The 12,199-nt window shown below is 48.2% G+C and overlaps 1 protein-coding gene and 1 non-coding gene across 14 annotated transcripts in view; both read right to left on the bottom strand.

Moving 5' to 3' along the window:
• MINK1 (misshapen like kinase 1) overlaps positions 1–8,975 on the bottom strand; it is a 58,607-nt gene extending 49,632 nt beyond the window's left edge. For all 13 annotated transcript variants that reach the window (XM_070394227.1, XM_070394228.1, XM_070394229.1 and 10 more), the window contains exon 1: positions 8,719–8,975. In XM_070394227.1, the coding sequence (XP_070250328.1) occupies positions 8,719–8,775 (57 nt within the window). In that variant the 5' untranslated portion in view covers positions 8,776–8,975. The remainder of the gene's footprint in view (positions 1–8,718) is intronic.
• LOC138995187 (U6 spliceosomal RNA) lies at positions 4,001–4,103 on the bottom strand. Its single transcript, XR_011468523.1, has one exon. It is a non-coding gene; the product is annotated as a U6 spliceosomal RNA (small nuclear RNA).
• Positions 8,976–12,199: the final 3,224 nt, after the last annotated feature.

Genomic DNA, 12,199 nt, shown 5'->3' with positions numbered 1-12,199 from the left:
GTTGTGAGGAATTTCCCATTCTTCTTCAGAAGACCAGCTAATGGCAGGCCTTTAGGGAGGCCTTCTCTTCCTAGAGGCAAGGCAGGGGTGCATTCCCTGCCACATGCACTGACTCAGTCAGACTCCGGGTGGAGGGAGTTCCCGGTTGTGATTACAGAAGCTCTCCACCTCACCTTCCGCCTTGTAAGATTCTCCTGCTGTGGGGACATGCACTTCCTAGAGGAGTCTGAGGTCCTAACGACCTCCTCTGTCAAAGGTTTTCTGCCTCCTCCCTTAGCAACCATCACCATTTTTCTTAGGCAGAGAGTCCATTTCCTCCATTCATCTCTCTCCAACCCCTAAGGCTCCTCCCACAGACTGTGCCATCAAAAATTTCTCCGTCTATCCCACTGTCTTCTACTCTGACACCCCAGGTACTGAAGCTGCTCCTGGAATATGGCTCCTCCAAGAAGCCCAAGACTGTGGTTCCCTCACCCCTGTTTCATTTCAAACATGCAATGTCAGTAACACTCCCCCTACACACCCCACTCACCCTTCACTTGTACACAATGTAAACTGAGAGTATCATCTATTTATATACATCTAATGTCAGGAAGAATCCCACTTCCCACAGACCACAACAACCAGGCCTACTTATTTCTGTGAGACTTACCTACCTTCCAATCCTAGCTACCACTTATGTTAATGCCATTTAGTAATACACAGTCAGAGGTAACTACGTGAGGAGATGACTATGTTAATTAGCTTGACTGTAGCAACCATTTCACTGTGTATATCAAAATATCATGTTGCAGCCCTGGCTGGTGTGCTCCATGGTTAGAACATCAGCTCACACACCAAAGGGTCACAGGTTTGATTCCTGGGTCAAAGGTACATACCTGGGTTGCAGGTTCAATCCTCAGCCACGGTCAGGACGTGTGCAACCAATCAATGTGTCTCTCTCACATCGATGTTTCTCTCTCTTCCCCTCCCACCCTCCTTCCCACTCTCTCTAAAAATCAATGGTAAAAATATTCTCAGGTGAGGATAACAAAAACAAAACAAAAAAACACATCATGTTGTATACCCTAAATATATATTATTTTAACTTTAAAAAAATAAAACATCTACTAATATGCCCTTCTCCCTCACAGGCCCTCTCTAGGCAACAAGCACATTCCTTCATGCACCCTCTACAAAGCAACATGTGAGTCCACAAAACCCATACTCAGAGTTTCTCCCCTAACAAAATAAAAATGAGGGTCATATGAGTCATATGCCCTTACCCTTTGAAACAAATACCTACCCCCCCTCCTTTTGAAAATTCCACCCCAGCCCTGGCTGGTTTGGCTCAGTGGATAGAGTGTTGGCCTGTGGACTGAAGGGTCCCAGGTTTGATTCTGGTCGAAGGCACATGCCCAGGTTGTGGGCTCGATCCCCAGTAGGGGGCGTGCAGGAGATGGCCAATCAATGATTCTCTCTCATCATTGATGTTTGTCTCTCTCTCCCTCTCCCTTCCTCTGTGAAATAAGTAAAAATAAATAAAAAGCATTAGAAGAAGAAGAAGAAAATTCCACCCCATCCTCAGGCCCCAAGCCCTTGATTTTTGACCAAATGTTCCACCCTAAGAACAGCCCCATTCCAGGGTCTCCCATTTCTCATCATCACCAAACTCCACCTGCTGGTTCACTTCTATCTACTCCTTCTATGGCAATACCAGGTTGGTCTTCTTATATGTGATTTACTTCTCTCTCAATCAACCAACCAAATATTTCTGTCATGTAAAAAGTAAAGACAGCCCTAACTGGTTTGGCTCAGTGGATAGAGCATCGGCCTGCGGACTGAAAGGTCCCAGGTTTGATTCCGGTCAAGGGCATGTACCTTGGTTGCGGGCACATCCCCAGTAGGAGGTGTGCAGGAGGCAGCTGATTTATGTTTCTCTCTCATCAATGTCACTAACTCTCTATTCCTCTCCCTTCCTCTCTGTAAAAAAAATCAATAAAATATATTTTTTTTAAAAAAGTAAAGACAATTCTTATTATATGTTTTCATGTCATACTAAAGTTTTCTCCTACAGTCCTTACCATGGTTTGCAATTGTATGTGTATGTATTATATATATATATTTTTTTAACTAGAGGCCCGGTGCACAAATTCGTGCACAGGTGAGGTCCCTCTGCCTGGCCGGCAATCAGGGCCAATTGGGGCCATCTCACCCAGTCCCAATCAAGGCAGATGGGGGCTGGCTGGCTGGAGAGGGATTGCAGGAGGTTGGCTGGCCAGGGAGGTACCACAGGAGGACTCCAGGGCATGTCAGGCCCGTCTTGCCCAGTCCCCATCGGCCAGACCCCAGCAGCAAGCTAATCTACTGGTCGGAGCATCTGCCCCCTGGTGGTCGGTGCGCATCATAGTGACTGGTTGAGCGGTTGACCAAACGGTCCACCGATTGGTTGGACACTTAGCATATTAGGCTTTTATATATACAGATATGTTTTTATTCATTTTAAAGAGAGAGGAATAAAGAGGGAGAGAGAAAGAAACATGGATCAGAGAGAGAAACATGGATCAGCTGTCTCCTGCACGCCCCCTACCGGGGACCGAGCCTGCAACCTGGGCATGTACCTTGACCAGGAATCGAATCAGAGATCTCAGTGAATGGGACAATATTCAACCAACTGAGCCACACCAGGCAGGGCTCATTCATTGATTATTTTATTAATGTCTCTCCTACTACCTACACTGTAGGAAAACCAATGATTATTTTGTTTGTCACTGTATCCTCTGTGCCTAGTTCTAGATCTTTCCTCAGACAGGATAGGAAATCCTTCCCACAGTTAGCAAGTACATCCTCAAAATCTCCCGAGGCTCCTTGAGTCACCACAATTCCATCCCTTTCTTCTCTCCTTCCTCTACCATTCCCTACCCTTATAAAGCACCTCAAGTACCTTTCCAATTACTCTCTGGAGGAGCTTCCTGTAGATAGGAAAATCCCAGATTCAAGTCAAGGACTGGTTGGTTGGGAAAAGAATGGCAGGAAGAACAGGAGAGAGAAGACAATGAATGTTGGCTGTGGACAGGGTCCAAGTCTTCTACCAAGTGATGTTTTGTGTCTTTCTGTATTCTGTGGGCATTCAAGAAATGCTTTGAGAGTTGACTTATTAACCTGATTACTTTTGTTCTATTTCTTAAACCTGGGAAAGAAAAGACTGAGGGAGTTGGAGGATATAAAGTGTTTGCTGGGGGAGGGAAAAGACTGGGTTTCAAGATGACTGAGGATAACAGAAAATGAGTATAGGTCAAGGAAAACAAATTTAACAAGAAATTCCTCCAAGGTTCTTAGGCATTGAGGAAAGCAATAACAGATCAGAAAAGGGGAGCCTGCTGAACTTGCAAAGGCATTTCTTTTTAAATTTTTATTTACTGATTTTTTTTTAGAGAGGGAGAGGAAGGGAAGGAGAGAGCGGAAAAAACATCGATCTGTTGTTCCACCTACCCATGCATTCATTGGTTGATTCTTTTATGTTCCTCAACCGTGGATCAAACCCAAAACCTTGGCATATTGGGTTGACGCTCTAACCAACTGAGCTACCTGGCCAGGGCACAAAGGCATTTCTTAAGTGGATGCTCCCAGAGCTCTGATTAAATAACTTTGTACAGTACTGAGTACAATATTACATCCTTCCCATAGCACCGAGAGCCTGATTCTCAATACAGCAGACTGACAATGATTGGTGACTGACTGGTGCAAGAAAGGATATTATTAACTTTCTCTGGCACAACTTTGGAGACAGAATGATTAGTCAGACAGACTCTCAGATGGCTTCTGGAGATACTCCTCAGCCTCAGAACTGCTTTATATTTCTGGGTTGAGAGGTTACCACATTCCTTACTTATAGGCCTGTGTGAAAGGTGCAAGCTTGCAAAGAGTGGTTACACACTTTCTGCCATCTTGTCCCCAAGATGACAACTGAGGACACTCTACCTATCCAAGCTGTGAGTTATCCTGCCTTTTTTTCTTTTTAAAAAATATGGAACGCTTCATGAATTTGCGAGTCATCCTTGCATAGGGGCCACGCTAACCTTCTCTGTATCATTCCAATTTTAGTATATACACTGCGGAAGCGAGCACTGGTTACCTTGTGTCAAGCACACAGTTCAAAGCTGCAAGGAATGGAGGAGGCTAAGTCTGAAATCAGGATTCCACACAGCATTCCACAGCTCAGGATTCGACTGAGCTCCTGGGGCAAGCTTGCGGCAGTGGATCCGCTGGCTCTCTGACTAACCCTCCTACTACTATCTTAACTGTCAAAACCTCACTTTTGCAAAGACCTTCCCCTCCATGTATCACTAAGGACTATGGCAATCTGTCCTATCCCACAGCATAAAGGGTGGTGGTGCCTCTGCCCTCGTTTGGGGGAATGGCTGAACATCTAGTTCCAGCAAAACTCTCTGCACTCTTCCTTCCTTCATTTTGCCAAGCAGCGTTTCACTTCACTCCAAATGCCACGAGCTCCCCAAACAGCCCACTCCCCATTTACAGTTCTCTAAGGAAAAAGTCACTATTTAATACCATTTCTCCTGCAGTAGGAGGTCAGTCTTCCCATTCCCCTGCCGGAGGCATCTGTCATCAACATTTGGACAGCTAGCACATCAGAACACAGTAGCAGTCCCACGTTGCTCAGCAGCCTAGAAATGCATGCCCAGAACTGCCAGCTTTCCAAGTGGTGCTGGCTCTACAGTCTCATGAAGAGACCAGGAGGGGGAAGAGACTTCTCCAAAGAACAGACACAACAACACAAAATCGTCGGCAAAGAACATCTCTATCAGCACTACTACCTAGCAACAAGTTTCTCTTGACTGCGCTCCACGACATTATTTCAATACATCAACACTGTCCTTAGCTCCATAGTTTCAAGGAACACTGCAGTCTAAAACTTCTGGCTGGTTGGACAGTAAAGAGAAGCTGTTTGATTTATGAAGTGGATCAACCCAAAGGAGCAATGCAAAGGAAAGAGGCCAGCCTGGGGTCTGCTCCCTTCTTGTCCCATCCACTTCCACTGATACTTGCCCTCTGTGAGAAGCCCAGAGTTCCAAGTCAGAAGACCCTTCTGGAATATGTATAACCAAACTTGGACACAAAATAGGTTTGAAACAAAAGGCCCAAATTTTCTCTTGAATGATCCTAACTTTACTTCACGAGCATTGCTCAGATAGAAGTTTCCAGGACCCTCTTTACCACCAGACAAGGTCTGATTTCAAAACAACTCAGAAAAGATATATTCTTAATTGTGTGCATATAAACGAGTGGCAGGAGGAAGCCTAACAAGCATGACATTTGTTGAATGCTTTCTCTAAGCAAGCATTGTGCTAAGAGCTTTCACTTATTATAACATACATTTATTCAACAACCGTTTGAGCCCCCTTTATGTGCAAAACACTGTTATAGGCGCTGGGGATGCAAAAATGAACAACAGTCACAATCCTAGCTTTCACTGTACTTACATTTCAGTCAGGGTTGGTGCAAATATATATGTCAGCTGGTGATATATACTATGAAGTAAAATACAGCAGACTAAGGGGATGTTATATAAAATTTTATGTAAATATTAAGCAGAGGAGGGAGTGCTATTTTAGATACAGTTGCCCTAGAAGGCTTCTCTGATTGCCATTTGATAACAATTAACAACAATAAAAGCTAGTATATGGTCACTATGTGCCAGGAATTGGACTTAGTAGTTAGCATACAGTATTTCATTAACCCTCAACAAGTGAGTTCAGTACTATACTATCCTCTCCTATACAAATGAGGAAACAGAGCCTCAGAGAGGTTAAGGCTCTTTGCACAATCTGTAGCAAGTAAGGGAAGGAGGAGGAACAAGGCCAAGGTTTCAGTGAAAAAGCCAGGACTTGAACTTAGGAATACAGCCCCATACTACTGTGCGGAGGGTGAAATGGAGCCTCAAAGAGGTCAAGTGTGCCTGTGATTACAAAGCGGCAGGTCCACCTGGCTTCCCCACACAAGACTAAGAGATTAGTGCAATTCAATCTTCCCTAATATCAGACTATTACTCTCATCACCAGCTAAAAATCAAGCTTTATCTTGAAACAAGAGAATGACAATTTGGCCTCTTCAAGACCAGCTAATAAATGCTGAATATGTTCCTCTCGCATCCACCTCCCCAGGCCCCCAACACAAGATGATATCAAGGGAAACATCTTCTTTAAAAAATATATTTTTATTAATTTCAGAGAGGAAGGGAGAGAGAGAGATAGAAACATCCATGATGAGAATCATTGATATGCTGCCTCCTGCATGCCCCACACTGGGGATCGAGCCCACAACCCAGGCAGGTGCCCTTGACTGGAATCGAACCTGTGACCCTTGAGTCCACAGGCCAACGCTCTATCTACTGAGCCAAACCAGCTAGGGCAATGGGAAACATCTTTGCTGTTAATTCTCTAGGTTACCAATTTCTCACTGGAAAACAGACGGAACAGAGCAAGAGACGACTGAGCTCGTTGCTCCACAGTGCCACAGCAGCTCTCTGGGGTGGAGTGGAGGGGACAGGCACTGAGAACAGGTCAGCATCAAGGAGGAAGCAGGCCCTTTCCAGCCCCATTTCAAAGAAAGCACAGCTCCCTCTCAAGCCCTGGAGTACCCGGGTGGTAGTGGGGGGAGGGGATGCTTTATTAAGAAGCCTGAGGCACGAAAGACAGAAGCACTTGGGAGCAGATCAGCGGCCTCTCTGGAAAGAGAGAGGAGAATAAGGCAGGAGGCAACTGAGGAAGGAGGCAAACATTGCTTCCAGCAGAAAAGTCCAGAAAGGAAATACCACATCCAAGGTCAAAGGGTGTTTGCAGAATTGCTGGAAATTTCAGGCTGAGGATCCAGGCCAAACTAGCAGAGAAGGCTAAAGGAAAACAGGAGCCTAAGCAGAGTCCCACAAGGTTTAAATCAAAGGTCATGGTTTGAACTCACCCCTTTTTTATTGTATTTTAGTCACCACAGCCACAGAACCTGTAGCCAGAGTTAATGAACAACTAAAGTGGGAAAGGAAGAAGGGAAAGTGGGGACTCATCCCAGAGAGGAGCAAATCAAGGGGAGCCTGAATTACCACCTTATACCCTCACTGGCTTCACTTGAGAATCAAAGTTTGAACTGACCTTAAGAATCTCCCTGCTCAAGCCTTCAGACACTCTCCCCACCAAGACACACACAGAAATCCGATGCTCAGTCTCTCCCTCCTCAGCAACTTATCGCCTTATCTCCAGCAAGTCAGGTCTCCTAGCCCAACATTGCACCAACCAAATTATGACCTGAATGGCAAGAAAATCTGTGTCACCTAGAGAAACCCAATTAACAACTTGACTCTGTTCTCTTCAATTCCCCTCTCCCCTCCAGTCATATCCGGGGCACCTGTGTGGCTGACCGCCTTTTTTTTTTTTTCCTTTTTTTCTTTTTCTGATACTGGCCATGTTCCCTGGCTAACTCCAAAGCCAGAAGACAATGTCAACGGCCTCCAGACAAGCTAACCCAGAGACGGGAAATCCTACTCTCCCCACATCTTGGCATGATGAAAAAGCTCGAAGGACACAGGACAAAAACACCACCTGGGTGACAGTCTGGAGTGTTCACCTTGAAACCACTCAGTTGGCCCTGAAGCCAGAGCTCCTTATTGAAGAACGAAAAGCACACAAGTGCTCCTGAAAGCTCCCATAGGAGGGCATGCAAGCGCCCCGAGCGGAACGATAAATAGGTATTTCGAAGAAATTCCTGCTGCGGTAGTTTCCTCCCATCCCTTTTCAAACGAGCCCCTCCCTGGAGAGGTCTTCGCGACCTCCCCATCCCTCAAGCAGGTTTTCCCAACCTCCTGACCGACCACACAACATATAGCATGTGTTTTGTGTGTGTGTGTGTACATACACACACATCCTCTCCCCAACCCGTGCTGGAGTTTCTGAAGAGAATCAGCGCGTCCCCTCCTCCACCAGTGCACTTGTCTCCCCTCGCAGCCCCGCTGCTGCAGAGTTGGTAATGTAATATGCAGGGACCCTGGGACCGGAAATGCCTGGTTCTAGGCTGCTGCACTCGAAACACCAGAGAAGGGCTGGGGAGAGCTGAACGGGGGGGGGGCGAGGACGACGGCAGGCGGGGTGGGGTGGGGTGGGGAGGCTGAAATTCCGACCAGAGAGAGATGCAATTCAGGGGCGGCCGAGGAGGATAAAGAGTGATGAGAGGCAGGCTGGTCAAGACAGTTGCAAAGTCAACATTCGAGAAACCCAGAAAAAGGAGGGGGAGGAAATCCGTGCCCTAAGTAAAGGCAAGGATTGAAAGAGGCTCTAGAGGGGGGCGGGGGAGGGAGCCAAGGAGGGGCACCACAATAAGGATTCTGCAGGTGATGGAGCTTAAGTTTAGAGGAACTAGAGGGTGACCATCGGACACCCTGAAGGAAGCGAGCCCCGAACCTTAGCCAAGGTAGAGGTGGCAGGGAAGTGTGGGGGCGGGGCCCCACTGGGTGGGGACCGAACTGGCTCCCCAGAATCTGCAGCAAGTGGAGAGAGGAGAGCAGAGGACGGGGGCCCAGCCCCGGTGGGCGCCCGGGAAAGGAGCGGGGGTCGCCGAGGGGGGCCGGGCGGGCTGCCGGAGAGGGCCTCCGGGGCGCACGCGAGGCGGGCAGCCAACCCGCTCCCCTGCGGCGGGGACAGGAACCCGGGCGAAGCTGGGGGACGGCGCGCTCACCCGCAGGGCGGACAGGTCGATGTCGTCCAGGCTGCGGGCGGGGGCTGGGTCGCCCATGGCCTCCGCGGCGAATGGGGCCCCGGAGCCGCTCACGCTCCTGCTCGGCTATTCCGCTGCCGCCGTCGCCACTTCTCCCCCATCGGGGGATCCTGGGGGCGGACACCGCCGGGGAAGGGGAGGGCCGGCGGGAGGACCGACCCACGGGCTGACAGGAGCCTTCGCCCGGGAGCCTGCAACCCGAGCCGGCCGACTCTGCTGCGCAGGCGCGGAGTGGCGGCGCGCGGGGAGGGTGGACGAGAGAACGTGACGCGAGCGCGCCGGGTCCCCCTCCCCCTAGGCGCCGGCACCTGCGCGCAAGCGCAGAGGAGGGAGAGACCGGCGCGCGTGAGGACCGAGCGACCGCGCGAGCCGGGCGTGAAAGAAGTGGGCGGCGGCCGAGGCGGCCGCGCACCGCCCGCTGCCGCGCGTGCGCACACGTGTTTCCTTCCCTTCCCCTAATTTTTGCCCTTTCTCTCCCCCATTTTCTTCTTAGCTCTCCTTTGACGCCTTTCCTTCCCCTTTCCCTTCCCCTCCTCTTTCGCGTGCCCAGCTGCCAATCAAGCCACCCACCTCTCTCTTTGCAGGGGAAAGGGGAGGGACACCACCCCCTGTATTATTAAAGGGGTTGTTATGGTAACTCCCCACGCGAAGGTTGGGTGGCCTCAAGGTAGGATGGGCTGTCCACCCACCTAGTTGCCATGGCAACAGTGGGGCCGCTGAGGGAGGGGCCTCTCAGTGAGAACTTGCCTGGAGAAACCACCAGGGAGGGAGTTGGGGAGTACAGTGGGTGGGACTGGGTGCCTCAGGAATGCCCTTTATCCCCTCCCTAGCTGGAGAGGGTTGTGGAGGAGGGGATCTGAGAGGATCGTGGAGGAGGGGATCTCAGATCTCAAGATAGGTACTCTTGCTGCAGACCGTAATTTCTGAACCTCTTGTTCTGCACAGAGGAACTGTTTCAACAATTATGCCTTGACTGGTGGCTGGAGCCACGTGTGGGGGAACGCATGGCAGGGAGAGGCAGAGGGGAGGAGGAAGCATGTGTCCAAGCCCTTCCGTCTTGCTCGGGTCCCCTTAGGTCCAGTCATGCAGGCAGAGCACCTCCAGCTGCTGGCCTCACGGGACGCCGGGCACTTCCATGTAAAGAACAAGGAGTCACGTTCTGCCATTGACGTGCTGGGGGACTTGAGCAAGTCGCTTCGTTTCTCTGGACATTTCTTTCACTGTGATGTTGAGGGAGAAGGCTGCTCCTCCAGATCACTTCCAGAACCAATACTATCTCTGAGGGACCCCGCCACCAGCCTTAATGTAAGCATCGTTTAGGAGAGTTTGAATAATGGAAAGTGCTTGGGAAGGGGCTGACACCCTCCTTCCTGAGCCCTTCTCCTGAGAACTTTCAGGTGCACGTCCAGGCTTGCTCCTCTGTCCTCCTATTTACCTTGCCATTGTCCTTGTCCAAGCCACACACCTTACTCATCTCCGTTACTCTTATCAGTCTCCTACTTGGTCTCCCTGTCCAACCCCCTTACATCAATTCTCCAAATCCTTAGGGATTTTTCTAAAACTCAAATCTGGTGTCACTCTCCTATTTAAGACCCTTCACTGGCTGCCCACAGTCTTTTTTTAAAAATATGCTTTTGTCCTGGCCGGTTTAGCTCAGTGGATAGAGTGTCGGCCTGCAGACTGAAGGGTCCCAGGTTTGACTCCAGTCAAAGCATGTGCCTTGGTTGCAGGCACATCCCCAGTGGGAGGTATGCAGGAGGCAGCTGCTTGATGTTTCTCTCTCATCGGTGTTTCTAGCTCTCTGTCCCTCTCCTTTCCTCTCTGTAAAAAATCAATAAAATATATTTAAAAAATATGCTTTTATTGACTTCAGAGAGGAAGGGAGAAGGAGAGACAGAAACATCAATGATAAGAGAATCATTGTTGGCTGCTTCCTACACACACACACACACACACACACACGCACCGCATGGGGATGGAGCCCTCAACCCCACATGTACCCTGACTGGGGATCAAACTCTGACCTCCCGATTCATAGGTTCATGCTCAACCACTGAGCCACACCAGCTGGGCACTCTCACTGTCTTTTGAGTAAAGTCTAAAGTTTGGCATCAAAGACCCTTCAAGATTCTGCCTGCTTCTCCCCCCTTGTTTTCCATTATTCCACCGTTCAACTCTACATATTCTAGCCATGCTAAAATCACAGAATTCAACAGACCCTCCTCCCACCTTTGCACTGCGGCTGTTCTCCCTGGAACATTCTAACCATGTCCACTGCCCTTTGTTTTGTGCTACATGTTTTGTCCTAAACTTCCTCCATGAAGCCTTCCTTGACTAAGATTGAGTTTTTACCTGGCTTAAAACCATGCTAACATTTAACGCTTTGAATTGTAAATGCCTGTTGAATCTCCTTACAGGAGGGATTGTGTCAGTTGTGTTCAACACAGGGCCTGGGACCCATACTTGGAGGTTCAGTAACACGTAAGTGAATGAAGGCATGAAGATCTCTGTTGTCTGGGAAGCACAGTGATATATAGTAATTCAAGGCCAAGACCATTGGGTCATAGGAAAAAACATAGAATTTAAAGTTAGTGCTTTGAACAAGTCATTAAATATCTGAGGCTCACTTCTGTCATCTGTAAAATAGAGATAATAACAGGGAGGGTAATATAAAATAAAATGGTATGTAAAGCACTTGGCATATACTAGGTCTTCAATAAACTTACTAATGCCTGACTCATAGGCAGTGTTTAATGAAGAGATATGGAATTGTTGAATGAGCAAATTAAGATCACAGGGATAGGATAAATGGCCATTCAAACCTCAAGACACAATTACTCTGGGGGTTAGGGAAGGAGGGGGAAACAAAATTGGTCCAGTGCTAATAATTATCAAAGCCAGAATATGGATTCCCAGATATGTGAGGGTTCATTATCCTATTCCCTACTTTTATATATATAGGGTTGGCAAAAGTAGGTTTACAATTGTAAGTGAAACAGTTTATTCTGATATTAATTAATTATTGTATTACTATTAACCTACTTTTGACCACTCCTGTATATGTATGTGAAATGTGTCCTTAATAAAAACTTAATGATAGACAATGAGGTGGATGGAGGAAGTCCTGGGTCAGGTATGAAGAAAGTTAATATATTAAAAATAAGCCCTAACCGGTTTGGCTCAGTGGATAGAGCATCAGCCTGCGGACTGAAGGGTCCCAGGTTCGATTCCGGTCAAGGGCATGTACCTGGGTTGTGGGCACATCCCTAGCAGGGAGTGTGAAGGAGGCAGCTGATCGATGTTTCTCTCTCATGGATGTTTCTAACTTTCTAGCCCTCTCCCTTCCTCTCTGTAAAATATCAATAAAATATATTTAAAAATAATAATAATAATAAGACAAATTATAGTACTCCGGGGCGATGAGCGAACATTTTCCACAGGC

This window comes from Myotis yumanensis, unplaced genomic scaffold (assembly GCF_028538775.1).
Source record: "Myotis yumanensis isolate MYYU_CA2020_CCGP unplaced genomic scaffold, mMyoYum1.0.hap1 SCAF_16, whole genome shotgun sequence".
NCBI lineage: Eukaryota > Metazoa > Chordata > Mammalia > Chiroptera > Vespertilionidae > Myotis > Myotis yumanensis.
Note: the sequence above shows the minus strand (reverse complement) of the source record. Positions and strands in the feature narration are given on the sequence as shown.